This window comes from Corvus moneduloides, chromosome 19 (assembly GCF_009650955.1).
Source record: "Corvus moneduloides isolate bCorMon1 chromosome 19, bCorMon1.pri, whole genome shotgun sequence".
NCBI classification, from domain to species: Eukaryota; Metazoa; Chordata; class Aves; order Passeriformes; family Corvidae; genus Corvus; species Corvus moneduloides.
In genome coordinates this window covers 260,225-288,221 of record NC_045494.1, presented here as the reverse complement: position 1 = coordinate 288,221, position 27,997 = coordinate 260,225, and the positions used below count along the sequence as shown (strand labels likewise).

The following is a 27,997-nucleotide window of genomic DNA, read 5'->3' as shown; positions in this document are numbered from 1 at the left end:
CACCTGTCGGCCGCGGCCTGGCCGCGACGCGCGGCCCGGAAACGGAAGCGGAAGCGGAGTGGGAGGGGCGGGCGGCCGGAAGCGGCGGCGTGAGGGGAGGATGCCGCTGCCCGTCCAGGTCTTTAACTTGCAGGTATGGGGCAGCTGTGTCCCGCCCGCCCGGCCTGCCAGGCCGGGCCGCGCTCTGCCGCGCTCTGCCGCGCTCCCACGCGAGGTCTGGGACCTCGGCCCGACCGCGGCGTCCGTGGGCGCCGTGAGGCCTCCGCATTGGGCTCCACGGGCAGGGAGCGGCTCTCGGCTGGCCCTGGGCCCTCGCTCGCCCTTCCGTCGGGTCCGTCTGTGTCGCTTCCGCTGCCCTTCGCGAGAAGCAGCGCTCAGCCGAGCATCCTCCGGCACCCGTGGCGTCCCCCGCCGCTGCAGTGGCCCCGTGTTTGATTCCCGCGTTCTACGTGCCGTAGGCAGGGCTAGAGTAGTCGCGGAGGGTACGGTGAGGTGGCCGAAGAGGAGGAACTGAGAGTCTGCAGTGCAGGGGAGAGCCCCAGGAGCGCCGAGTGGGTCGGTTACACTAGGTACCCGCGAAGGCTAGCTTTTGCAAGTTGTAGCAGTAGTAATTCTGTGTCAGGGCACGAGGCTTTGGGAAGTGAGGAGAGGATGAGGGACAGTTCAACATCCAACTCAGCCCCTTCATTAGTGACAGATCTGTATTGCACGCCCTCCAGCAATAGGTCACACCTCTTCCTTCCGAGTACAGCAGGAAACTTCAGCTCAGGCACCAGTTTATCTATTTGTTTGAGGCCTGGTGAGGTACCCTCAATGGAGTACCCGTTGGTACTCTGTTGGCACTCCCGTCAGGAAATCTTGGGGAGTGGTTGTTATATTATTTGCTTTGTGAGTAGTTTTTAAGCCAACCTTACATCTTCCTTCCAAAATAAAGAGCTTGAAAGTGTCTGAGTTTGCTTGTCCTACTGGGACTTCCAGACCACTTGTATTTTTCATTGTCTGGGAATTAAGTGAGAAACGCAGAGTGTAGACTCCCAGCTTAGCAAGACACAAGTTGTTCTGTTCCACCAGCTGGAACTGCAGTTACCTTTGTAATGCTGTGTTCTAAGGAGTCTGTAACTGAGTTTTTACTATGGTAGGCAAACACAGCCTAAACAATCTAACCTTGGCACTTAGTGTTTGTGATATAAGAAAAGATAGAAGGTAGATAAAAGTGGAAAAAGTAATGGTCTCAGCATATGGTGAGTTATCTGTTTGTATGTACAGTTTTCCTGAGTGGTGATCTAGACAATCAAAATTTCCTTTGTGCCCTCCCTCCCTTTCCTTCATGGAAAGGTTATTAAACTAGGAAACAAATGTTTTTATGCTTCACTTGCTTCTTACTTCAGATTTTGGGAGATTTCAGTGTTGAGGTATGTATTTGGTGTGTACCAGTTTGTGAAAGAATAAGACCCTCAGACTGTGGGTGAGTATAATTTTTAGAGATAGGAAATCTCGATCTGCCCTGTGCTTTCTCACAAAAAAACCCCAACCAAACAAGCTATCAACCCAGTCAAAAAACCCCCCCTCAATCTTTGATTTCTTAACAGACAGTAAAATCAGTAAAAATATGGAAATAATCTGATGTGTGGGGGGGCAAGGTGGTTGGCATTTCTTTTGTGAGATCCACTTTTGCAATTTACACCAAATCAAGTGTTGCTTGTGTAATATGTGCACAAAATTAGTATTCCATAAGAAGACATTCAGCTAAGTTTTCCTCACTTTAAATGGGTAATTCCTAGGAGGACTGTTCAGCACACTTTGACTAGGAGGAGACAAAGAATTCTGTGCTAGCAGACCAGTTTAGTTTGTGGAATGGGATAGCAAGCTAGTCTTACCTGGAATACATTCAGGGGCTGTAATGATGCAGCTGTGCTGAAGTCACTGCATAGGTGTGAGTCCTTATGGCTCAAAGCAGTGCAGGATATACTGGGAGAATAAAATTTTATTGTTTCTGCAAAAGAGGCTCTATCTAAGTAACTGGACTTGAAAACTACAGTAGGATAGTTCAACTAATGGCAAATCTCTGCAGTGCTGACAAATTGTTCCTTGCCATGTTGGAAACTCTGAAATTGCCATTCTGCATTCTGTTCTTTATGGTTTTTAATACTTCTAAGAAGTCTAACAGTTTTTGCCTTTTTTGCCCCCCTAAAATATTACTTCTAAGCATTAAAGCAATTTTGAAAGGTTGTGGTGAGTTTTTTGGTACGTTTTGTCTTTCGGAACTTCTTGAGCTGAGTGTTAACACCTGCTCTTGCTCAGGGAAGGGAAATGGAATGCATGCCGCAGATACTTTGTAGAATCAGATTTATTGACCCCTTCACTGTTTTGCTTGATAATTTACCAACCCAAATAAACTGCTCTGTGTGAATGCTAAGCCATGCTGCTGCTTGCGTTAGACCAAGCATCATGCTAACTGTTGGTGTTGCTAGAGAAAAATCCTAAGCATATCAAAAGACTGAGGAGTGCTTTTTAATTTTTAGAATTTAACATGTATTTAAGCAAGTCTTTAATAAATTGAATCACATAGTTATTTCCTGCTCAAATGTAATAAGCTACTTTTGACCTAATTTTGATATTTTAGGGTGCAGTGGAGCCCATGCAGATTGACGTAGATCCACAAGAAGATCAGCAAAATTCACCTGATATCAACTATGTAGTGGAGAACCCCACACTGGTACGTGCTGCTGAGGGCTGTGGGTACATTTCTTGTGTGTGGTCTCTTCCTTTAAGAATTTTGAAAAAATCCCTTCTGAAAAATCTTAAAGCTGATTAGTCTTAACAAAAGGTGTCACAACTGAAATTTTAAAAAAGTAAATTGTAATGTACTGCATATTTCTGAGGAAATCCTAATGTTTGAAGAAAGCAGATATGGACTAATCTTACTGATTTTTTACTTGAGTCATGTTGCCCTCCTTGAGGGGGTCAGGTCTGTAGGAAAACCTGTCCAGGTCACAGTGTAGTAGCCTGATGTAGCGTGTCCATTTTCACCTTCTGAGACCAGGTTTTGTTGGCAGGATTTGGAGCAGTATGCATCCAGCTACAGTGGGCTGATGCGGATTGAGCGGCTGCAGTTCATTGCTGATCACTGCCCACAGCTGCGGGTGGAAGCTCTTAAGATGGCTCTGTCATTTGTCCAAAGAACTTTCAATGTTGATGTGTATGAAGAAATCCACAGAAAGCTGTCTGAGGCCACAAGGTACTAAGAGGTCATGGGACCCTGGGGAGCTTTCCTGACAGAGTTAAGATTGATGTGCCACAGTGGAGGACTTTGTATGTAATACCAGCATGTACCTTAAACAAATTGTCTTTGCCCTTAGAATTTAATAGCAGTAAAATGTGTGTTCATGCTTTTTTAAAAGATAAAGCACAGGAGACATTATCTCATTCTGAAATCTCTGTGCTTTAAAAAGCTGCAGGTAGATATTGAGGTGAGTTTAGTCCTTGCAACTGCCTCAGATATTAATGAACATATTTGTTTTTCCTTGGGTAGATTATGGAGATGTGTTCTAGATGCTTTTGTTTTCATAAGTTAAAACTTAATTTAACTCTTTGCCTTATTTTGGTTTGGTTTTTTTTCTTCTCTCCATGTTCTCCCCCCCACCCCCGGTTTGCTGTTAAGGATAACCTTTGATATCTCGCTTATCCATCCACGCTTCTCTTCTTTGCATTATTTTTGTTGCTATGCTTATTTGATGATTTCTTGTCTGTTTTGCGTGGGGAGACTTTATCATGTGTGTGACAGTATGCTTATCCTAAGATCATTAGAATAATTTTGTGAAGTATTTGTAAACATCTGTGATGCTTGTGTTACTGTTTTGCACTGGAGATTTTAGCAATATGTTTCTTTTTTCCCCACTACCCTTATTTTCTCTTTGGTCTATTTTGTGTATGCAGTACTGTTTGTTAGGGTAACAATGCCAGGCACATAGCAGACCTCTGTTTCGAAGTGTTTTCAGCCTAATAGCTTCATTCAAATACTTTCCTTTCAGAGAACTGCAAAATACACCTGATGCTGTCCCTGATAGTGGAATTGAACCCCCTCCTCTTGACACAGCTTGGGTTGAAGCTACACGCAAAAAAGCTCTTCTTAAACTGGAGAAACTCGATACAGATCTGAAAAATTACAAAGGGAACTCCATCAAGGAGAGTATCAGGTGAGATGCAGAAGGCTCTGCTGGAGCAAGGAAGAGCATTTTGCTCCTCCATGCACTTAACATGGGATGTGCTCTTAGGTCAGTGTGTTGAGTTACTTGTTTAGAACAAACTGACTTTGTTCCTCTCTGAGCATACAGTTCATTGATGTTTTAATTCCCATCCTCCAGGAGAGGCCATGATGACTTAGGTGATCATTACCTGGACTGTGGAGACCTCAGTAATGCTCTCAAGTGTTACTCACGAGCCCGTGATTACTGCACCAGTGCTAAACATGTCATCAACATGTGTCTCAATGTTATCAAGGTAGGAAGATTTGCAGGCAATGGTACTTGGTGTCTTTGTGATACCTGCTGCGAAGTCACTCCCCTGTACTCGGCTCCTGTGTCCGCAGTGATGCGGCTTATCTAAGGAATGCCATTTATCCATGCCTACTCCACACTGTTTCTGGCTCTCTACAGGTCAGTGTCTACCTCCAGAATTGGTCTCATGTTCTGAGCTATGTAAGCAAGGCTGAGTCTACACCAGAAATTGCAGAAGTAAGCTCCTGCTCTGTAGCTTGCATGAGTTTTCCCTTTGTTTTCTGTTTCCAAAATTTGTAAAGTGATTTCTTCTTTTCCCCTGTTATGACTTCTCCCATAATATGTGTGTACAAAATCTGACTCAAGGTCAAAACGGATACTTCCCTGTCCTCAGTTTTACCATATTTCCCTCTTGCCATTGAGATTTACACATTAATTATCAGGGTGAAATATTTTGGGGATGATTGTAAGCAAAATAGCTTTCATACTGTTTGCTAACTACTGCTTTGTTTTATGCTTTAGCAAAGAGGAGAAAGAGATAGCCAGACACAAGCAATTCTCACCAAACTGAAATGTGCAGCAGGTGAGTGAGTCTTTCAGCTTCCTGTATGGCCTGTCTTTCTACCTGTCCATAGGGCTCTTGCGTTTATTTTTTCTCTCATATTTGACAGACTTTGTATTTTCACACCAGACATGCAAAATTTAATGAAGCTGGTGAGATAGAACTGCTGGCTGGTTTTTGCCATCTCTTTCCTCTCCCTGAGTTTCTTCAGAGAGGATACCTGTGTGAGTCAATGTAGTTCAAAGGATGCTTGATACAGTCTGAGGATCTTCTTTTTCTTCAGTAGTAAAGGCACTAGCAGCCATGTGGGGGCCTCTCCTACTCCCCAGATTTTTCAATTCTCCCTAGTCTGTATACTATCACAAAAAAAGGACTAACTTTTTCTGGTTCCTAGGCTTGGCTGAACTAGCTGCCCGGAAGTACAAACAGGCAGCAAAGTGCTTCTTGTTGGCATCATTTGATCACTGTGATTTCCCTGAGGTGAGGACCAAGAGGGCGCTGTGTGCAGGTCTTGGAGGGGATGTAATTCTTCTAAGTATTAGGTTGTAAAATTCAGATATTGTAGTTATTCTTGCAGCATTCCTGTATAGTTTGGTGGTGCTGTGAACTGTGCTGGTTGGCTGGGGTTTTTTTTGTTGTTGTTGTGTTGGGGTTTTTTTGTTTGTTTGTTTCTTTTTAAAGTCTCTGTTCTTGGCCTCTCTAAATGTTCTACTCTAGATCACATAAGAGTTACCTGTGAGATCTATAATTCTGTGTTGCTCAATCAACCAAAACCTCTTGAAATTGGTGTCTACTCTCTTAGCAGTGTTACTGCTCTGGCCCTGTCACCCCGCACACTGGGTGGGAGCAAGCTGAGTGCTTCCGCTGCATTTGATAAGGACTAATCTTGTCACTGAATGAAAGAAAGGCCTGGGGTAGAAGACTTAATGCCACCCTTACGCCATTTTGCTAGTCAGTGACAGCTCTCTGTCTCTCTCTCTGTAGCTATTATCTCCCAGCAATGTGGCTGTGTATGGTGGGCTCTGTGCCCTTGCTACATTTGACCGTCAGGAACTGCAACGAAATGTTATCTCCAGTAGGTGAGTGATGCCTTGAGGGGTTTGTATGTACTGGACATCTTTTGGAACATGGGACTTTGGCTAAGAGTGGATTCTGGCAGGAGTATTTCTCATATAGGAGAGAAAGAATCACTGAGCCTTAGTTTGGCTTTAGCATTAAGTGGTGTTTCACTGTCTAAAACACAGTGGTTAATCACAGCTAAAATTTTCTTAGTATAAGTTTCCCGTCCAGGTTAAATCCAGCATCTGCATAGCCCAATTGTCTGTCTCCATCAGTAGTTCATATTAGATATTAAATCGAGGGACACAGCCCTCTGTCAAAGGCAGCTGTTAGGATAATTTGCCTTCATGTTGCTCCTTGTTCTGGTGTTAATCATTAAAACAATTTAGTAATTATTAGTACACCTTGGCCTGTAATCTAACTATGACATATAGAAGGTTAAGAGAATTATAGTCTTTGAAAGAAAGTGCATATTTGAGTGTCAAAGATTGAATTGCAATGACACTGAATTCCTATCAGCTAGATGTACAGAAGCAGTAATTTTAAATTGCTGTGGAAAAGGGGTTGTTACCCTTTTTTGTGGGCTGAAACATAGGGTGAGATCCCAAGGTTTAAAAATCTGTGATGGAGAATTGGGAGTGTGCTGAGTAAGAGTGTACATCCCTAAGATTTACCACACTCGCAATAGGTTGTTTCTCTGAGAAATTTGCATGCTTGACGTGTCTATGGCATGCTGTACTTAATGAAGGCTGTGCTTTGAAAGGGGACAAAAAGCTGGCCAGCACAGACTACAGTGCAAGCACAGATATGGCATTTGTTTGCTGGTGATGTATCCTGATTTTGACCTATTCATATTCATTATTTTGTTTTGTATGGACAGACACTTCTACTACTTGGTTCGTCAAAAGTCTTTTGTCTTCCTTCATCACAGCTCTGATGCTGTGCTCTATCTCTCTGTGTTCCAGGCTCCCAGCCCTGCTGAAAATGGGCTGTCTGGTCTGTTAGAGGGTAAATTCTTGGAATCTTTGAATGGTAGTGAGAGTTTTTAACCTTGCGACTTGGGAGTGATGGGGTTATGGGATATTTAAGTGGTGAGTTCCAATGTCTGATCACTGCCATCTTTATCTGTAGCTCCTTCAAATTGTTTTTGGAGCTGGAGCCACAGGTTCGTGACATCATCTTCAAGTTTTATGAGTCTAAATATGCTTCATGCCTGAAGATGCTGGATGAGATGAAGGTGAGTTGCGGGAGAGCAGAGCAGAGCAGACCCTAAACTTCCCTTTGCCTAGCCTTTTGTGAGAAGCAGTGATTGTCAAAAGTAGATACTATATGTTCAGCTCTTCTGTCTCCTGACATGGTGCATGGAAATTGGGAGTAGTTTATTAGTAGAGAGAAATGATAAATGTTTTAAACGTATTGCTAATTCTTTTATTCATTCTTGTTTTATCATACTGTCTTGCTGTAGTGTAATATTCTTAAGGTTTAAGTGTATATGCATAAATGTTTCAGAACACAGGAATAATGTATTTTTCCAGATTGCTTCTCAGCTTCTGATTATTGCTTTATTGTTTTGCACAGGACAACCTGCTGCTAGATATGTACCTTGCACCTCATGTCAGGACACTTTATACCCAGATTCGAAATCGTGCCCTTATCCAGGTAATTATTCCTGTCATCCCAGAGGTGGATGAACAGGGAGATAGGCCATCTCTTTGCAGTTGCTTTTCCCTTAGTTTCTCAGAAGGTGGAGAGTGCCCTTGGCAATTGAATATTTTCTTCTTCTTAGTACTTCAGCCCCTACGTGTCAGCAGACATGCGCAAGATGGCCACTGCTTTTAACACCACAGTGGCTGCTCTGGAAGATGAACTCACTCAGCTGATCCTGGAGGGACTGATCAATGCCAGAATAGACTCGCACAGTAAGGTGAGTGCATTTCAGCCATGGATTATAGACTGAACAGGTTTACTAAGATTAGAAACTCTCCATTCCTGAGACACTTGGAAGGCGCATTCATCTCTTGGGCCTGGTGTGTTCGGTAGGGGTGAGCTGTGTGTGACCTCAGGCTCCATAATGCCTTAGCTGTTTTCCTGATGTGGGACCCTGGCACAGCTCCCATTTACAGTTCTCTGTATTGGTTACAGATTCTGTATGCTCGAGATGTAGATCAGCGCAGTACAACTTTTGAGAAGTCTTTACTAATGGGCAAAGAGTTTCAGCGCCGTGCCAAAGCAATGATCCTGCGAGCTGCAGTCCTGCGCAACCAGATACATGTCAAGGTATGGGCGTGTTAAATAGGGACTTAAAGGCAATGTTATGATTTTTTTTTTTTTTTTTAACTAAAACTAAAAGTTGGTGAACTGAAGATTCTGGAAGGGAATGAAGCTATCGTGTTCCTGATTGGACAAATTCTTACAATAGTAAATACTAAATATATAAGGTGTTTCTAGCCGGTACGTTAACCTGCTTGTAGAACTCAGAATCTCCTTTGAAGTTTATATGGTTGGGTTAATTCTGAATAATTCCTTTGGTCCAGTCCTTGATAGACGTATCTTTTACTTTCTCAACAAAGATTGTTTGAAGTAATTTTTTCAGCAGAGGAAGTAAAAAATGCATTAGTCGTTAGGAGTATTCCTTCTGGGTTGCAGTTTGAAAAGGATGACTTTAAGGAGAATAGACCATCTGCACAGAATGTGTTAATTTCTATAGTATATTAATCCCTGTAATTACTAAATTCCAGACAGGATTCAATTTCTGGGGCCAACAGCCCCAGTACATAGTAAATAAGAGTGGCTTAAAAGTTCTGGTTTGACTTTTTTAGGAAAAGTTTTTGTGAACTGTCAAAGTTGTTAACACAAAATCATCATTAATGAACCTGGGGGTATGCTCTCCCCCTGCTGCCATCCTGCTAAGCTTCACCTGTGCTTCATTTTGTCTCTCAGGAAGCAGGCTGCAGAATATTTACACATCACTAACTAGGATGTGTTTTGGTCTTGTTGCAGTCTCCTCCGAGGGAAGGTAGCCAAGGGGAGCTCACTCCAGCTAACAGCCAATCCAGAATGAGCACCAACATGTGAAAAACTTCGTGCACTACCAAAAGAAATGGTCCCTCAGGACTGTACCCAGTGTCTCACCCACTAACTGCTGAGCTTCACAAACTGTCCCTATCTCCCTCCCTTCTTGCTCGGGTTGAGAGAGTCAGGGTTGGTTTGGTGGTGGATAATATGAATATTCCAATAACTTCAATTCTCTTGAAAAGAAATTATTTTTAAAAACAGCATCCCTGCAAATGGATCATCATTTCAGTTTTGGTAGAAAACCTTCATTCTCCTTCCACCACTCCATAAAGAGCTGTCAGGTTATTCATACAGATGCTGAGTTGAGAGTTTTTCAGCTGCTATTAGTTTTCTTGTTTCAAAGCTGCAAAAATAGTTAGTTGAGTGGACAGGCATGATATAAGATGAGTTTTGCTGGCCTGAAAGTATTGCCTTGATTTTGAGCAATGCTGAGCTTTCTGTTTTCAAATAAACTTACAAGTGCATTGCTCTCAATTATGGAGCTAGAGTTCTGATGGGGGACGAGATTTCCTTTGAGAAACTCTTGGAGAATTTTCACCTGCACCAGAAAATATGACATTGCTTCCATGCATTCAGTCACACGTCTTTATTTTAGGGTTTTATGTTTACCTGCAGCCAGGTTCTCTCTCTCCCCCTCTCTTCCCCTCCCCCCCCCCCTCCCCGCCTCTGGTTTCTATTTTCAAAGAACTGTTTCCTGATGTGTTTCCCACTTGTGTGTGACCTAGCTTTGGGGTCCAGTGTTATCATAGCAGTAAATCTCTACTTCACGCAAATATTGCTGCTTGCCCAGTCTTACTGCCGTAGTGTGTGATGGCTTCCCCACATGTGCAACAGTTGTTTTGGGTAGAATGGATAAATGCCATAAAACACCACTCAAGTCTAGTGGAAGCGCTAAAAAGAGTCAGTCTAGGTGCCCACTCTCCAGGTGCATTTATTCTGCTTTTCCTTTTATAAAGGGGTTAAAGGTGGCAGCCCAGGGTGTTTGTGTGTGTGTGTGTGTTCTTCCTGTGTTCATGAAAGGAGATATGCACTGAATTTTCTGAAGTCAACTGCAGCCTTGTATTCATCCAATCCATAAGGCAAACTGAGAATTTTACTCCAGCCCTGACTGGTCTGGCAACTGACTACAGATGTTACTGTTAATGTGTTCATGCTTTTTTAAAAAAAATGAGTTGTTATATCTAGTGCATTAAATAGCAGGATTTAAAAGCTTCTGAGTATTTGGAGTTTTATGTTAAAGTTGGGTTTTAGGTATTTCGATCTCAAGCCATTGATTTTTTGCTAAGCTTCATTATGTTTCCTAGGGCCATTGTGTTTTGCTTTCCGATCTGGTTGGAGATGTAGCTTGGATGAACTGTGAAGAAAATGCAGTTTGAAGGAACATTCGAACAGCAAAATTCCTGTAGCAACAGTGGTCTCTCCTGGCTTTCCATGCTTTTTATGACTTAGGTGCTGAAAATGGAACCAGTAGTTTCTGTGAGGTCTTTGGTTACATTTGGCATGGAAAAATGCTCCCATTTCTGAGGGAAGAACTTGGTGTCAGGCATCACTGATGGCCAGTTTAGTGAGAAAGGCAAGTTGAGTCCTTGGGTAAATTGCTGTACATCCTTATAAGAAATGCAGGGAAAGTATTGTAATGCTTTCTGTTTGTGCTGAAGGAAAGCTTTTCAGTCCTAAAATGCTACTTGTTTTCTTCCCCAAATGGGCCAGTATTACTATTTATAAGGAAAAGATCTTACACTCTGCTCTTTAGGAGATGGTTTTGCATCCCAGTGAAGTGCACCATGCCAGTCTGTGCTTCCACTCTCGGGATTTTTTTGACTGACATCTGTCCCTTACTGGAGGATTTCTGCTGCAGGGCTCCTCAGTGGTCAGTGATGTCTTGAGCTGACTAGAGTCTGTTCTTCCAGACACCATCCCTAAGCAGCCACAAGGGGCCCCACAAGGTGGCAACAGCAGTTTCCAGCTCTGGCTGTGGCCCGAGGCCATTCCTTAGCATGGGCAGCGGTGGTAAGTTTTCATCCACCCAGAAAAAATGCTTGCAGCCTCTTTGGGAGTGATCAAGCATTTCTCTTTTATTGCATTGGCATCGTGGATGCTTTGTGCAGAATTACTGGCATATAACTGTCTCCTTTAGCCTGTGAAAGAAGCTGCTGTTGCTTTAGGATGTTTTAGATGGGAGTCAGGGCTGTCCAAGCACATTTCTTCTAGACATTGTCCAACACCCGCCTCAGTCCTAACTGCTTGCAAGTCCCAAACCCCACAAAATACAGCACGATATGGATATAGTTCTAGGTAAATTGCATTCATAAGCAGTTTCCCCCAGTAAAAATTATTCTTACCTTAAATTCTATGTAATTTCGCAAGCAATAAATGGGAAAATAGTGACCCACATAGAATGAATTTTCAGTGGTTCCCTGTGACCACCAAGGTCATTCCGTGGATGAAGTTTTGTGAGATGTGTAGCATGTTGGTATGTCTAAGATATGATCAGAGGAACTAATTCATATGGATTTCATGAACTTGTGCAGCACCTTTTTGTTAAGGAAATGCCAGTGGTAGGTCATGACAGGTTCCTCATGCAGTGCAAATCCTGCTTTCTTTACATGACCTTGCTAGGAATAAAGGAAAAACAGTTGGAAAGAACCTTGTTCTTTTGGCCAAGGCAGTTTTAATTAGCACAATCACTTTTAGTGGTAATGTAGAAACTGCCATTATGAGATTTGTGTTAGAGTAGTTGGGGGTGATTGGTAATTATCTGCCCCGAACTTGTCAAGCACAGTGGTCTGTGCTGCCAGGTTTTGCAGGGGGAGGTCTGTAAGAGGTGGTTATGGACCATGACTGGTGCAGCGTCGTCTGTGAGCTGCTATTGGCTGAAAGGTGTCAGTGGGTGAGGGAGGAAAATACCAGCTTGGTCTTTGCCCCAAGCCATGTGGGTGTGATCTGTACATCTCTCCTGGGACTCTGCAGCAATTTCTCAGCATTGTTCCATCCTCTGGATAGCTCCCAAAACTGCCGCTGAATAAGGTATTACTTCTGATACGTGCAATGCAATATAAACTTTCAGAAAAAAATAAACGAGGAAACTTTAATAATAGCATAATTAATAATAAAAGCAGAGCAACAATGCTTCTGACTAAGACCTATTGTGTATCAGTAGAAAGTGCTTGTCAAGCACTGATTTATTTTTCTTTTAAAGTCTCAGCCAACTTAATTTGACTATTTGAGATTCTTCTGCCATCTTCTTCATTACTCTTTATATGATGCAGATAGCAGTGGGGCAGCAGTGTGCTGCACAGGACAGTGCTCTTAGTATTTTTTATACCACCTGCTTGTGACAGCTGAGGCTGAGACAAGTCAATGTTTCACTTCTCCGGTATTTCATCAGCTCTGAATTTGCAGTAGGGTGAAAAACGCCACACTGGTGTGGAACTGACTTCTGCTTCCTCTCATGCTGTTAGGGAATAGGGAAAGGATTACTGTCTGCAAATGAGTTTTGTACTTAAACAAATGTTGTTTTGGCTTCTGTGTTCCTATGGATCTCTGAACTCCATTCAACATTTCATAGGGTTCCTATGTAGCTTTAGATTCTCTCTAGGATAACTTGATCAGGCTAAATTAATTAGAAGGAGAAGAGAAACTGGCTACTAGGGCATGTCAAGCTCTAAGAGAAAATGTACAAGATTCAGTTAAGTAGAAGCTTGGTAAATTCATAATGCAGTTAAGTTTCTTGACAGCAAATAAGTAATTCAAGCTTAGGCTTCAGTAGAGCTATTAAACCTACAGACTGAAGGGCAGCTGCATTAGCAAGAGATGGTCTAATCCAAATAAGAACTCAAGTGGCAGGACCTGAAAAATCTGGCTTAGGTGGTAGATCAGGTTGGATATTGTTTTTGTCCCTGACCCTACAGGTACTACTGTTTCACTTATCTAAGCCTTCAACGCTAGCTTTGACTATTGTACTCCCTGTGCCTGTAGTCGATATAACTGTGAACCCTCTGCACATAAAGTTTGTACCCCTTAAATACATACTGAAATCTCGGAGTTTCAGTCTTTGTTTTGATGCACTTTTTGTCTTTAAAATTTTTAAAAATATTTTTCTCATATCTCATTTCATAACCTATTTGTCAGAGAAAGGCAATTGGCTTTCTTTTTTGTCAGGTGAAATACCCCAATTTTTTCTTGTGTGCCTCTGAAAATAATTTAGATATGAGAATCCATTTCCCCTCAAACCTGAAGACTGAGCATCATTTTCAGCATCATTCTACACTCAGGGTACTGCCTTTTCCTCCCCCTACTCCATTAAAACTAAATTGTGTGTATCTCCTTAAGGGCCTGTGAAACAGAAACAAAATAGGTCATAACCTTGCCAAGGTGGCAGACTACAATTTTTTGATTAAACAGGATGATTAGTATATATTGCCTAGCCTGAAAGTAATCCCTTGTTCATGCAGGTGTGCCCAATGTGAACAGTAATTGGCTTGGCTTTGCTCATGTTGTAATTGGGCCTCCAAGTTCACAATCACTGGTTAGTGAGCCATGGATCATCTGGACAACTTTGCCTTAGTAACTGCAAGGTTGGCATCTTCTAGCATGGCTGTTCAAAGTCCAGGTTGAAACTTTTGTCCATTAGCATGGTGATTTGTAGCTGGATGCACAGAGGTGGGTCTGTGTTGCAGTGCCAAACTGAGCCATTTTCCTGCCCTTGTCAGGAGTGTGGCAGCCTCCAGCCATGCCATGGACAGGAGCGAACAATATAAGGTCTGTCTGCTTTCTCCATTGTGCTTGTTAAGAAATGCCTTGGGATGGAGGAAGGGACAAATAAATACTAATTCTTTATAGAAGGGTGTCCACTTAACATTCTCAAGCATAAGACCTCTCTTGAATTTTAGGAGCCTTAAGCCAGCTTGATTGCTCCTTCACACTGGCGATTCTGTGATGAGACTGTGAGAGGAAGGTGTGATCTAAAATCTCTCTGTGTGGGTAAGAAGATAAGCCAAATCTCTCACTCAGCCCCAGTTCTCATGTGTTGGAACTGGCTGTTTCACCTTTTTGGACTTTGTAAATTTTCTCTGGCACAGTGAGCAGGAGAATGACTGAGCTTTCTGATATTTTTGGGAAACTGTAAATGGGAAGAGATCAGTTAAACAGTTTGAAATTCTAGGATAATGAATATTTAGCTTTTTTACTAGAAGAGGGGGGAATAGACCAGAGAACTCAAAATACTTGACAGCTTTAGCATGTATGCCTATGCAAGGGAAGAAGTGGACTATTTCCACAGGAGGTGGGAGAGGTGGTTTCAAGTTCCCATCTTTAAAAAAGGCATGTGTAGACCTGCATCTGGTTTTGTCACACCTCTCAGAATTTATCAGGTGGAAAAGACAAATGATAACATAATGAAGTAGGAGACCTTGAGCAGGGAAATGTTCATGGACTTGGTTCCAACTTCCCACATATTTTTAGACAACCCTCTCTGTTAAAATAGAGATTTCATCCCCAACCTTTAGCTCATGGAAGACAGTTAAGTTTCATCATACTGTAAGAAACTAGTAATTGTTAATGTGGATATATCAAGATCTTACAGTTTTCCAAGTACTGCTGCATTCCTTCTGCATTGAAAATGTGGCCTACTAAAACGCTAACAGATATGACACATTTTCTGTTAGTGAGGAAGTCACTGACATTGCTATTTTTTGCATGCCAGAAGGCTGTTCTAATACAATAAATTTAGTCCCCAGTATTAAAAACAGAACATGAAGGGTTAATGAGCATACAGGAGGCAGAGTGTAATGGGAGCTTACAGAAACTGCCCTCACCCAAAAATGCAGCATTTTCAGTCTTTAAAATACAGCATGAGGCATTTAATTGCATTTCTTTTATTTCAAATGCAGGATAATTCCCTGAGTAAGCAGTTTTTTACTTAAGTAAAACTTTTCCAGAACGTAATCATGTGGAACAAGTTCACGCAGCTGACAGTGAGCTGGAGATGACACATTCTTTGGCCCAGGGAAGTAGTGGTCTGGCAGGAACTCTTGGACTGTTCATTTCCAAAGCTTCACCCTGTACTGTCACCAGCCTCCTTCAGCACTGCTGTCTCCCCCACCTCTGCATCTCCTCTCTGACTGATCTCTGCGGTTTGAATTCCTCTTTGACTGTGCTGCCATGAAAGGGATTTTTCATACTTGGTCTTAAAAAGTAATCCATGACCTGAAAAAGCAAAAGGGGGAAAAAAACCCAAACCAATATCCTGAAATGAGATGGCAACAGTGGTAAACAGAATACCTAATTTCTTATAAAGAATGGGTCCTCACAGACTGGAAACTGAATCCTGAGGCTTTGGAGGCAGGAAAAATAACATACAGAGAAGGAAGAGCAGTCTTTTAAAATGGTACCATAAACTTTTAGACAGCTATGTATGTCGATTTTAACACTTACCTACACCCCATAACGTAAAGATTAAAGTAATGAATATACATGGCAGATGAGAATGTTTGCTTGATGCCTGGTAAGGCTAGATACACTTACCTGGACAATCTGCTGTCTCCTTGAATGCTCTTTTCTTACAGCATCCTCGGCACATATTAAACACACATTTATTACCCTGGGTTGGGATAGTAGTATAAAGAAGCTTGTGTCAGTGAAAATGAAAATTATTACTGTTTACTATAATAAGTAGCAATACAGCTCTGCACTTTCAGATCTTCGGGAAAAAAAACATGTACTCAGCCTAATGAATATGACAACATTGATGTCATATTGGCGGCTATCGACTGTTTGCACATAAAGAACAAAAAAACTCCAACCAACCAAAAAAACAATCCACATTCAACTTGTGCAACCCCCATAGCCTGTTGGGCAGCCTGAGTTACCCACTACAAGCAGGCACAAACCATAAACCCTTTGCAACAAGCATGAGCACATTTGGTGCTCGTGAGCTTGCTCTAGTTCCCTGCAACGTGAAACACAGTGCCTGACATGTGCCACCATTTGCAGCTATGCCTAAAATATGTTACAACTAGAATTACTTCCCTACTTGCATCTTAAAATACACCTGTGTATTAATTAAAGTATAATGTATGATCCTTAGGGGACAGCAGCAGCTGAGTCTTGGCTAACTGATGATATGGCTATACGAGCCTTGGTCTCTGGGGTGCTTTGCTCACACACATTTTAGAAAGAGGGGTGATGTTGAGCGTGGCTCCCTCCACCCCAGTTAAAAAATCCTACATGTTTAGGGAGGCTTTAGTTGAATTCCTTCTCCTTCTTCTTCTCCACACCCCCCCCACCCCATTTCATGACATAGCTCAGACATGCATAATCTAGGGGAAGAAAATAAATTACAGGCCTAGCTGGAAGATTTCAAGGGCTGCCTGCAACATTACAGTGATGCAAGAGCAAAACAAAAATAAGTCTAAGCCCTGCTGCAGACAATCCTGGTTTATGTACCAAGCAACACCTGGATTAGCTATGAAACAGGATGGCTTTGAAAGCAGCCCAGCCCAGTGCTCAATGTTTTCCCTATAATGAACACAGCAAAAAAAACCCCTATTTTCTTCAGTAGCTGCAGCTTCAAATCGAGCCCCAGCTGGCTTCCACTGCTGCACTGCAGTAACAGTGTTACAACAGGGAGCAACATCACATGCTTGTGTTGCAGGCTCCCCCACCTTCGAGGTATAATGCTAATTTTTAAGCTGGAACACAAAATTACTTGCATCTTACACCCTGCTTTACAGGTATATTAGCAGCAATAAATACACTCTGCTCACACAGCTCAGCAACACCACCCTGTCACGCAAACAGCTATGTTCCTCAAGGGAAAAAATAAACAAACAAAAGCAAAAGCAACCCTTTGCAAATATCCAGTATTTGAAATTTCAATACAGAACCTGTAAACCAGCTGCCTCATTTCACATTGCTAATAGTGAAAGCCAATGTTAATCTGCTGCAGAGGCAGAACAGAGGATGAGAAGGTGCTTATGCTTGTTTTGATAAAGGCAGAGATCCAAACACAACACAACACAAACCAGAGCTGCACATACTGCCTGACACTTACAACAGGCTGTACTGGGATGACAGTTAAAGTATTTTTATTAGTACATTAAGAACCACACCAGTTATTCAAATTTTCACTTTGCAGAAAAACTCCACTCACCACTAACCATAGTAAGAGGGGGTTTGTTTTTCATTTCACAGTAAAATACACATCATACATGTGTGGAAGTTTGGAGATTTGTTTCCAAGATATCTTGGGAAGTTCAATTAACTCACTCAACTGTCTTAACAATAAACACCCTCTGCAGCAGTAAGACTGCACTTTTTTTGGAAAGGAAGGCAAATTCTCTCAAAGAACCTATATATGTTAGCGATTTTTGTGCAGCACCTTCAACCTCAGAGATTGGTTACAGTTAATGGTTAAAAAGCTTTTGCCCAAGTATGGACTTTCCTCCCCACACACACACTTATCAGCAGGACTTGACATGCACCTGGCATGACTGGGCACTGGCAGGGACCCACCTCAGGATTTTGAATAACGGAATAGAATCATAGAATAGTTTGGGTTGGAAGGAGCCCTTAGAGGTCATCTACTTCAACCCCCTACAAAAAGAGCAGGGGCATTTTCAACTAGATCAGGTTGCTCAGAGCCCTGTCCAACCTGACCTTGAATTTTTCCAGGAATGGGGCATCCACAACCTCTCTGGGCAACCCGGGCCACTGCCTCACTACAAAAAATGACTTCTCATCTAAGGTATATCTAGTCTGAATCTACTCTTTTACTTTAAACCCATCACCCCTTGTCCTACTGCAACAGGCCCTGCTGAAAAGTCCATCGCTGTCTTTAAATCCCCTTTAGGCACTGGAAGGGGCAGTGAGGCTCCCCAGAGCCTTCTCTTCTCCAGGATGAACACCTCCCACTCTCTCAGCCTGTCTCCGTGCCAGAGGGGCTCCATGCCCTGATCATCTTTGTAGCCTCCTGTGGGCCTGCCCTAACAGCTCCATGTTGGTCTCCGGCACCAAGGGCCCCAGAGCTGGATGCAGTATGCCACGTGGGGGGTCTCACAAGAGCAGAGTAAAGGCACAGAATCCCCCCAACCCTTGACCTGCTGCCCACGCTGCTTTTGATGCAGCCTAAAACACAGGTGGTTTCCGGGCTGTGAGTGCACATTGCTGAGTCATGACCAGCCTCTCATTCACCAGCATGCCAAAGTCCTTCTGGGCAGAGCTGCTCTCCATCTGTTCATCCCCCAGGCTGGATTTGATACCCAGATTGCCCTGACCCAAGTGCAGAATCTTGCGCTTGGCCTTGTTAAACCTCAGAGGTTCCCACAGGCCACTGCTTGAGCTTGTCCAGGTCCCTCTGGATGGCCCACTCCACTCAGCTTGGTGTCATATGCAAATATGCTGAGGGCACTCTTGATCCCACTGTCCACATCATTGATGGAGACACTGAACAGTGCTGGTCCCAATACAAACTCCTGAGGGACACCACTTGTCACTTATCTTCATCCAGACATTGCACGATTGACCCCTGCGTGGTCATTTAAATTCCATTTAACGGAAATGCTTTTATGGACACTTACCTTAGGGTTTCCACACTGATCACATTTTGCATATTTGGCTGAGAGAGAGAGAGAAAGCTGCTTTCAGCAATGGTATTTTTATGTCGAAGAAGTTAAAAAAAAAAAAATCAGGACCAGACAAAGCCTGGTGCTTTTCTAGCCAGAGAGTCTTTTTGAAATAAAAATACAGTACCTCAAATAACAATCCTAAGGTAAAGATACTTTGAATTTTTAAGTGCCTCTAAGATAAATCCAAACATAGAGAATTTTAATCCTTGAGTCAAGCATAAAACAGGAGGACATCAGCTTGAAATTCATACAAAATTTCCATTTCAAATGCTAGTGACAGCTGCAATTCAGTTTGTAAACTATTTTAATCTTTAAAAGATGCTTAGAGAGAATCAGTGACCTACTACTTTGATCCTTGTTTCCTTTACTAGTGAACATTATTTGAACCACATTGCCTGCTATTGAAATTTCCCAACAATTCCCCCTCTTTTTCAAGAATTTTCTACAAATACACAAGCAAGGAAAATTCTTAGTAGCAGTTTATGTCAAAGGTGGTATCAGCAACTCTCCATACATTTATGTCAATAAATGGAACTTACGTTTTAAAGATGGATCAAAGCTTTTATTTGGATTTCTTAACTTCTTTTTTTGTTTATTCTTGGACAGAAGCTCAGAATTTCCATCTTCCTCTTCTTCCAGAGCACGTTTTCCTCTCACACCTTTCTCAGTTCCACTGTCTCCATTCTCCCTGCATCTCTCCTTTGGCCTGAAACAGTGACTTTCATTGTAAGGTGGCTGGAGGGAAGAAGTAGCTGTTCCCTGACCATTATTTTGGTTTACAGAAATCTGGGTAAACCATAAACCTTTCTGTCATGGCTACAAGGAAGTGTCATTGCCCTTAGAAGTGGGATAGAAAAAACTAACTTTTTTGGTTAACGCTGGCAGTTAACAGCAGACACACTATCAGATATATCAGTTGGAAAGCCAATTAAAGTTGGCCAGTGTAATTAGGCACCTCTTATTCCTAGGTTTTACTTAAGCATTTTTTAAAGTATTTACTTAAGTATTAATCTTGACACACTTGTTCTCTTCTTCAGCCCAATTTTCAGCAGAAGGGGAATAAGCTATCTGAAAAACTTGTCCATACATTACAAGCATTCTTTATAGAACACAAATTAGTTCTCATCTTTGCTACCATAGCAGTTACCAGCAACATTCATGTTGCATGTAACAATAAAGCACTGTCAGGTAGCATATTCAGTGCACATCAGGTTCTTGTTCTGAGCTGCAGTGGGATTCCTGATTTTTACTTTCCAGAGAGAGAGAAATTTGAGGAGGATCCAAAGGAGAAGATGCAAACAGTGAGCAACATCCCCACAAACAACGCAATAACTAGGAAAAAACCAAACTAGAACAAAAATAATCCAAAGTCTTAACTTTTTTTTTTTTTTTTTTTTTTTAATGAATGTAAGCTCCTAGAACAGAATCAATGTCTGATACTGATGGTATGGGTGGGAAAGGCCTATGCGTACCTGTAAGTATCAAAATAGGTAACTCACCCTGGCCTGATGTATGGCTGACAGATCCAGTGGAAAAAAGGCAATCCTTCTTTTGGCTTTTCTCCTTCTTTCTGATTAGCTATTTCTTCCTGCAGCATAGAGTTACAGTCAGTTTTCCTGGAGTTGTCAGGAAATACACTAAACAACACTTCAAACTCCAGGAAATCACAAACTGAAATTTAAGCTAACAATTACTGGCAGTTACATACAGGCAAAAAAACCATCTACTAAGACAGATGAACTGAAGCACATTTGTAACTCCTAAATCAACTTTATCCCATGTAAAGTTGTCCAGGCTTAAAGGGGATGCTACTGCAGTAAGCTACCAATATCAAGGTTAGTAAGGCACAAAGCGGCAGAGAAGTGATTAATGGATGTCAACTGCATGACATACTTGGTACATTCCCACCAAGTGCAGGCAGTGCTGTTCTGGGAAATTAGGGCCTATCTTGGTACCTGGCATCGCAGTTTCAGCTCCCTGTTGACATCTACAATACCCTCTAGAGTCTTCACTTTTGCTAATTCTTCACGCAGCTGCTGGTGAACTTGAAGCCTGAGGCAAATCCCAAACATCAAGTTATATTCAGACTGAGATCAACTAAAAATAACTTTATAAAAGCATTTTATACACTTTCCCCAATGCATTTGCCTTTGGTAGAAGCTTATATTCTTCCTTGTAAGTCCAGAGAAAAGCACACATATCTCTCTTCTAGATAAATACTTGGCAGACAACCAAGGTACTTTGACATAAGCTAACATGAATGTACATTGCATCAGCTGCCTCTCAGTAACTGCCCACAGCTATGCTCTTATTCCACAATATATGCAACAGCGCTTTGCCTCACAATGAACAAGAAGATAGTTAACTTGTGTTTGCCATGAAGTGTGTGTATGCATATGGGCAATTTCCACATGGCCACTGGTGTGCTGTGAGCTCATGCCCTGGCTGATCTTGTGGCAACTCGTTCATTCCCCATGCGCCGTTTCCCAGATATGAAGTGAAGGGTAAAGGCCTCGGCCCACACCCTCTCCAGCCAGGTCCAGGAAAGAAAACCTTGCAGCATACTCATTCTGGCCAAACAAATCCTTGTCTAGAAAACTCAGACACTTACTAAGCAGAATGAGCCCTGAAAACATTAGGAGTTCTATGGAGATACTCACGTGTGATGCCAGAGCTTGAAGAGATGAGCCCTAACATAAGACAATGGACAAGGGTACTTCCTCACTATCTCCAGATACTCCTCAGCCATCTCCCACACCAATGGGTTCCGGCCCTCAAACAAAGCTGGGTTATGAAGATTACCTTCTAGGGAACAAAAAGAAATACTCAAACTTTCATTTCAGGATTGAAAAAAAGGCCAAAATCTCTGCTCTGCAGTTTGATAATCTCTTTTGTGATTCTGCAGCCACAGACACATCACCCACATACTCACAAGAGGAACACAGGGTCCTTGAAAGTCTAGCCTGACCTCAGGATACCGTATTTCAGTATACAACTCCTAATTGCGCCAAACAGCTCATACCTAATTACAGTTTCTAGAAAGGCATGTAACCTTGACACAAAGACAGTAGACCAATTAGTAAAGAGAGAAATCACTGCTTTTGTTGCCCAGTGGTTAAATACTAATATGACAGGTGTCTTGCCTTATGCCTGTACTGATATTTGTCTGGCCTAAGTTCACAGATACCGCTTCTCACTGTTCTTTTCTCTACTGGCTTCACAAGCCTTTTGTTAACCAGTATTTTCTAAAACCAAGATTCTACAACCCCTCTTTAACTGTGTGAGTGATTAGAAGCTCTTTCTGATGCCTATCCTAGTTCTTCCTCTAGGAAGTTATGTCAATTCTTTCTTGTCCCAACCCAACACGAACCACCTGCAGGAATATTAATCTGCAGATGCACTTAGTTCATCGAGAACTATTCAAAAACTGTTCCACTGATTAACCGATGCCACAAAAATATTCCAGAACAACAGGAGCCCCATATGCCTTTGTCAAGTAATTAGATTTGAGCTGTCTAGTCAATGGTACTGCAAGTCCAACATAACAATTCTTACAAATTTTAAGTGATTCCTGGTCCTGGTATGAGATGGCCAGTTTAAGAGGAGGGAGAATGTCCACTCACCTGTCAAGCACAGCTGTTCACCAAGTCAATCTGATATAAATTTTTAATAAACATATATGGGGCTGCTAAGAGAAAAAGAAACAATTTGTAGTCCCATCTGTTATGAGTAAAAGTTCATTTTCTTTACCTGCACTCATGACGCCATGTACTCCTGTCTTACGGATACATTCTTCCACATCTCTGAGACACTGGATGTTTCCATTTGCAAATACAGGGATGTTTACAGCTTTTCTATACCAGCAAATAAAACAGATGCATAAAATTGAGAATTAGAGTCAACCCAGAAATTCTCCTCCTGTCACACAAATTTGTTTGCTCTTCAATGCCACTGTACACTCTGCTTCAAATCCAAAGTGTTAGCAGGAATCCACTAAGACTGGTACTGCTCACTAACCTTACAGCTTGAATGTGCTCCCAAGATGCCACACCAGCAAGTGGTCCTTTCTGTTCTTTAGTACGGCCATGCACAGTCAGCAGCTGGAACACAAAATTACATTTACTTTCCACGTGTATGAACTACTGGAATAAATCCACGGACAAAAACTTTCATTCACCCCCTACGCTGCCACTGAGTTCCTGCTGCTATTTCAACAGTGCACAGAGTTTAGCAACACAGAAAGATGTCAGCAGTTTACCTACTGTGGCATGGTCTTAGGCTCCTTTCATCTTGCTACTCCATGGCATGATATGATTGTATCACGGGAGAACCTACAGATTTCCTTTTGCACTGGATTCCATTTGTGATTTGCTTTAGAACTTGTGATATATTGATCTAGCTTTCTCCTCAGTAGAAGGTCCAAATACTGTCAATACTGTCTCTAACTACATACCATCTCTTCCAATTTAACTGGAGTTAAATCCTAGAAGGCTGCCTATTTCTTGTAGTGATACCTTTCGATACCCTTTTTTTCCTACAGTACTGTGGATTTCATGCATTCACACTGCCTCCTGCAGCACTATGTGAAGATCGAGATGCTCAACCACAGTGAAGGACGCTGCACAGTGCAGTGATTACAAGAGACTCTGATGTCATCATGTCTTCTGTACCACACTACTGACCTGTGGCCTAGGACTGCAAACACACAGAATCTGTCTGCGTCCTGCTTGCTCTGTCTGCAAAATAATGCAGCCTATTCATCTCCACAGTATACCAAGAACTGGTCATCAGATACTTTAAACAAAGATACGTGGCCAATGCAAGAGTAGAGGGAGCAGCTGCCTTCTTACCTGGCAGCCAGCTTTCTCCAGCATCTGTGCATACTTCACTGTCTTGTCAATGTCTGGGAAAACGCGGATTTTGCATGTGATGGGAACAGAGAGCTTCTCATTAGCCAGTAAAACTGAGAAAGATTGAAAAGACAGGTAAGTGGGCTGCACAATGCTATGAAAAGTGTCTGCTCTCCTCAAGATCTGATACTGGGTGTGGTATGGAAAAAGCCTGAGAAGCTAATGCTATGCAGTTCTCCCAGCTTAAAAAATCAGCAGTGTCCTCTGCAATCCTTATTGCATAGTTTAATCACATAACAATAACACAAACATGAAGCACAAAATCTGCATCCCAACAAGGTGCCATAAAATAGTCACCCATTTAATAGCCGTAACATTTCCACTGCATCAAGCCTTCACTTTCAAAGACGACCCCCTCACAATTTAATTATTGATACAAGTTCATTATCATCACAGGCTATTGTACTCCTCCAACATTAACATTTGCTTGTCTACCTTTCCTACAAAAAGTGCTTCACTTCTTTGCAAATTATCACCCAAATAATCATAAGCAGAGTCTTATCCATGGCACACAGAGGCTTATCAAGTGAGGTAGGCTGTGGATGCAATCAAGTAGTAAATGTAGGTTATAGAGTCAGGGTGAAATCTAGAACAACATGTTAAACTCCCAGTCTTACACAGTTCATGGAATCACAAAAATACTAAAAAGAGAACTAACAAAGAGAGCCAACAGGAAAACACTGAGTAATGGTGTGACTGAAATTCTCTTCTCTTCCAGAGCTTGGACGTACAATGTAGGAAGGTCTTCTAATCCAAATCCTACGAGCTCTAATGATAGGTACTTCCTATCACCCTTTCAAAGGAGCAAGCAAGGTGTATACAGTTGCGAGCAGAAAAGAGTGTTCCACCATTTTAAAGGCGGCGGGGGAAAGAAGTAGGAAGAGGACAGCCTAAGACAGCTCTCTTACTAGACAGCATGGGTTCTCACCCAACTTGATGATCTGGGTTCTCTTCATACCTTGAGGCTGTTCTGATTTGCATATTTCTCAACAGTCACATTACATGCTGGGCAAGGAAGCACTGTCTATCTTCCAGGCTCTCAGCAGTGTCTTTGTGCCAAACATCACTCAAAATTCCCCAGACTACCAGGGATGCAAACAGAAATAAGACTCTCTATCTGCATGGTTCCAGCACTTGCTTTGAAGTGGGGTGAAGGCACATTCTCAGTTCTACAAAATGACCAAAACCTTGCTTTGTATATCAGTTCCAAATGTACTTCTTAAAAAAATATGATATTGTTCACAACAGCTATGGATAGCCTGAAAACAACCTAAACAATTAGGAGAAGAAAGGCAAAATTTGCTATGCTGTGGACAGAAAGAATACATGGAGTTGATCAGAAAGGGGCAACTGTGAGGGGCATCTGTGGCTTCAAGCAGAAACATGACTCTTGGCACCTGAGAACTTCAAAGTTAAAAAGTAAGGCACTGGGACTTCTACTGTTTCTAGCGTTGGAGAGCCACTAAGCTATCATATGAGACTGGAACTTAGTTGACTCTCTTTCACCTGCAGTCTGTTTCAGGTACGAAAGTCTTTTAGCAGATCTGGTATGAGTTTGCAGTGGGATACCACCAAGTATCTTGACGGTGCCACTGGAATACCTTAAGAAATTAAAAAAAAAAAGGAAAAAAAAAAAAAGAATGCAACCACCCCTTCAAAACCCAAGCACAACTCTGCCCAAAGAAACATGATGCACCTCCTTTTCCCCAAAATCCCTAACCTCCTCTCAATAATTAGTTCATCCTATTCCCTCTCTAAATACTTACTCATTCTCTGAAGAAGATCCCACTCCTCTTGCAGAAATGCTCCATAGTGACCTATGATAAAATAGCATATGACAGACTTGTGCAGAAGAGTAAGATCCTGAAGCACAGTTTTCATAAACACTCAGAAAGAAAGATCCAGACATTCATACGCCTCACTGGTAGAAATAGAGTTGCTCTGTCCTGCCCCAACTGGAAGAGTCGGATCATTCTGTTCACCCTAGATTTACAGGACAGACAAGGACAAGAAATCCCCATGCCCTACTTTCACTGGTACTCCCAAAGGCTGATATGTTGACACTGGCAGCTCAAAGTCCAACTTCTAAGGGTTTATACCAGATATTTAATAAATCCCATTAGGATAAAAGATGATCAGACTGAAAGATCTATTTGCACCACTGATCATTTCCTATTAGTCTTTGAAAGATATTTTAGAAGAACAATGGGCAGTTACTGAACAAATCTTTTCTCAACACCTTAACCGATACAAACTTTTCAAACACTGGTTCTGGTTTTCAAACATGCGGTATCTAAGGAATTCAGCAGGTGTCATCCTCTTCTACACTATTGTGAAAAAACTCTGTGCAAGAACCAGGGAAATAGGAGATCCTAAGTGTCTGAATGATGTAATTTTAAGTGCAGTTTTTCAGAAACAGGCTGTTTGAGCAACTGAAATCAGAAAGAAAATCAAGCTCTTACTAAAGATACTGTTTCTGAAGGATATTCTAGACGCAGGAGCTGTCACGTAAGAGAAATTTGAATTAATTATACCTAATTTTTGGTTTAGGTACTACAAAGCGTTACCTGCTACCCTATTGGGTGTAACTGACTTCAGCAGTACTGCAGCCCCACCCCAAGGCTTGGTTTGGGCCTCTTGATATTTTACTGCCAACATTCACATTTGAAACACCATTTGCCATTTCTCTGCTTATCCAGGGTTCAGATTTGCACGTACCTCTCTTTGCAATCATCTGGGGGCAACCCAAATTTAGGTCTATGGCATCACAGTAATCCTGAGCCAACAGTGCTGCTTGGACAAACACTTCAGGATCATTGGCACAGAACTGTGAAAACCAAAGAGAAGTGGAATAATCAGGCAATAGCTTTCTTCAAATACTGACAGCATGTTACGATGTAGTTATGAAGCAACTACCTGCTACAAAAAACAGGCAAATATGCACAGTTAATAATACCAAACACTATTTCTCAAAATGAAGAAAGGAAGCCATGTGATGTAATCCTTTTGGACTTCAGTAAAGCATTTGATACTGTTTCTCACAGGATCGTTCTGGACAAAATGTCCAGGCCACAGCTGGATAAACACATAGTGTGATGGGTGAACAACTGGCTCATGAGTGAAGGGCAGAGGGTTATAGGGACTGGGATGACATTAGGCTGGTGACCGGTCATGACTAGGTTCCGCAGGGCTCCATCTTAGGCCCAGAGCTCTTTAACAGCTTCATAAATGACTTGTAGCCTTGCTGAGGATACTAAATTGGGAGGAGCTGTAAACTCCCTGGAAGGCACAGAGGCCCTGCAGAGACCTTGACAATCAGAGCGCTAGGCAATCACCAACCATATGAAGTTTAATAAAGACAAGCAGCATATTTTGAACCCGGGACAGGGTGACTCTGTATGTACGGACAGACTGGGGAACAAGAGGCTGGAGAACAGCACTGCAGAAAGGGACCTGGGGGTCCTGGTTGACCGCAAGTTGAATATGCTCAGTCAGCAGTGCCCTGGCAGCCAGGAGAGCCAGCTGTGTCCCGGGGGCATGAGGTCCAGCATCACCAGCTGGGCCAGAGAAGGGATTGTCCCACTCTGCTCTGCACTGGGGCTGCATCACCTCAAGTCCTGGGGACAGTCTGGGACACCACAATATAAGATCCAAAGCTATTAAAGAGTGTCCAAAGGAGCCTACAAAGATGGTGAAGGGTCTGGAGGGGCCATCTGAGGAGTGGCTGAGGTCACTTGGCATGTTCAGCCTAGAGAAGAGGAGATGGAGTTATAGACATAGAAGTCTATAACTTCCTCACAAGGGGCAGCAGAGGGACAGCTCCGATCTCTGCTCTCTGTGACCAGTGACAGGACCTGAGGGAACCTCTGGGGCTGTGTCAGGGGAGGTGTTGGCTAGATATCAGGAAAAGTTTCTTCCCTGAGGGTGGTCAGGCACTGAAACAGGCTCTCCACGGCAGTGATCATGGCCCTAAACCTGCCAGAGCTCAAGGTGCATTTGGACAACACTGGTGGGATTCTGGTGGCTGTTCTGTGCAGGAGCTGGACTCTGTGAATCCCTTACAACTGAGGATATTCTATGATTCTATGAAAAAAAAAAAAACCAAACAAAATCTGTGACACTTACCAGCTAAAGATCCTCAATCTTCAAATGATAAAATGAGAAAGATGAGCATTCAAGAGGCAAAGAAATATCAGATGAATATTTTACATGTGATACCCAAGAATAACTGGAAACAACTCTCAAAATCCTCTTCAGAACAAACAGCTG

The 27,997-nt window shown here is 42.4% G+C and overlaps 2 protein-coding genes and 1 long non-coding RNA gene across 5 annotated transcripts in view; 2 read left to right on the top strand and 1 right to left on the bottom strand.

The window, feature by feature from the left end:
* Positions 1-3: 3 nt before the first annotated feature.
* GPS1 (G protein pathway suppressor 1) lies at positions 4-10,404 on the top strand. 2 transcript variants are annotated; one of them, XM_032128669.1, is made up of 14 exons: positions 4-133; positions 2,624-2,716; positions 3,057-3,238; positions 4,032-4,196; positions 4,365-4,500; positions 4,656-4,733; positions 5,019-5,079; positions 5,453-5,538; positions 6,043-6,137; positions 7,249-7,354; positions 7,696-7,776; positions 7,904-8,041; positions 8,260-8,394; positions 9,118-10,404. In XM_032128669.1, the coding sequence occupies exons 1-14, from the start codon at positions 101-103 to the stop codon at positions 9,190-9,192; spliced, it is 1,464 nt and encodes a 487-aa protein (XP_031984560.1). In that variant the 5' UTR covers positions 4-100; the 3' UTR covers positions 9,193-10,404. The 2 variants fall into 2 exon arrangements, with proteins under 2 accessions (XP_031984560.1, XP_031984561.1); XM_032128670.1 differs by lacking the exon at positions 4-133 and adding an exon at positions 541-804.
* A 4,634-nt stretch (positions 10,405-15,038) lies between these two features.
* Positions 15,039-27,997, bottom strand: part of DUS1L (dihydrouridine synthase 1 like) — a 93,778-nt gene continuing 80,819 nt past the window's right edge. Inside the window, exons 2-13 of one of the 2 annotated variants that reach the window (XM_032128665.1) lie at positions 26,447-26,555; positions 25,495-25,545; positions 23,669-23,721; positions 22,836-22,918; positions 22,569-22,672; positions 21,479-21,623; positions 20,774-20,870; positions 20,318-20,406; positions 19,358-19,524; positions 18,771-18,808; positions 15,718-15,793; positions 15,039-15,399 (exon numbers count right to left, since the gene is read on the bottom strand). In XM_032128665.1, the coding sequence (XP_031984556.1) occupies positions 15,248-15,399; positions 15,718-15,793; positions 18,771-18,808; positions 19,358-19,524; positions 20,318-20,406; positions 20,774-20,870; positions 21,479-21,623; positions 22,569-22,672; positions 22,836-22,918; positions 23,669-23,721; positions 25,495-25,545; positions 26,447-26,555 (1,164 nt within the window). In that variant the 3' untranslated portion in view covers positions 15,039-15,247. Of the gene's footprint in view, positions 15,400-15,717; positions 15,794-18,770; positions 18,809-19,357; positions 19,525-20,317; positions 20,407-20,773; positions 20,871-21,478; positions 21,624-22,568; positions 22,673-22,835; positions 22,919-23,668; positions 23,782-25,494; positions 25,546-26,446; positions 26,556-27,997 lie in introns of both variants that reach the window. The other variant, XM_032128663.1, reaches the window with a different exon arrangement.
* Positions 23,722-27,829, top strand: LOC116453364. The gene is made up of 2 exons (XR_004243791.1): positions 23,722-23,803; positions 24,447-27,829. It is a non-coding gene; the product is annotated as an uncharacterized LOC116453364 (long non-coding RNA).

Excerpts from the sequence above, each read along its gene's own strand:
- GPS1 (XM_032128670.1), top strand. The coding sequence starts at position 652 with ATGAGGGACAGTTCAACATCCAACTCAGCCCCTTCATTAGTGACAGAT. Across the intron at positions 2,717-3,056 it reads TAGTGGAGAACCCCACACTG|GATTTGGAGCAGTATGCATC; the intron begins GTACGTGCTGCT and ends TTTTGTTGGCAG. Across the intron at positions 4,501-4,655 it reads TGTGTCTCAATGTTATCAAG|GTCAGTGTCTACCTCCAGAA; the intron begins GTAGGAAGATTT and ends GGCTCTCTACAG.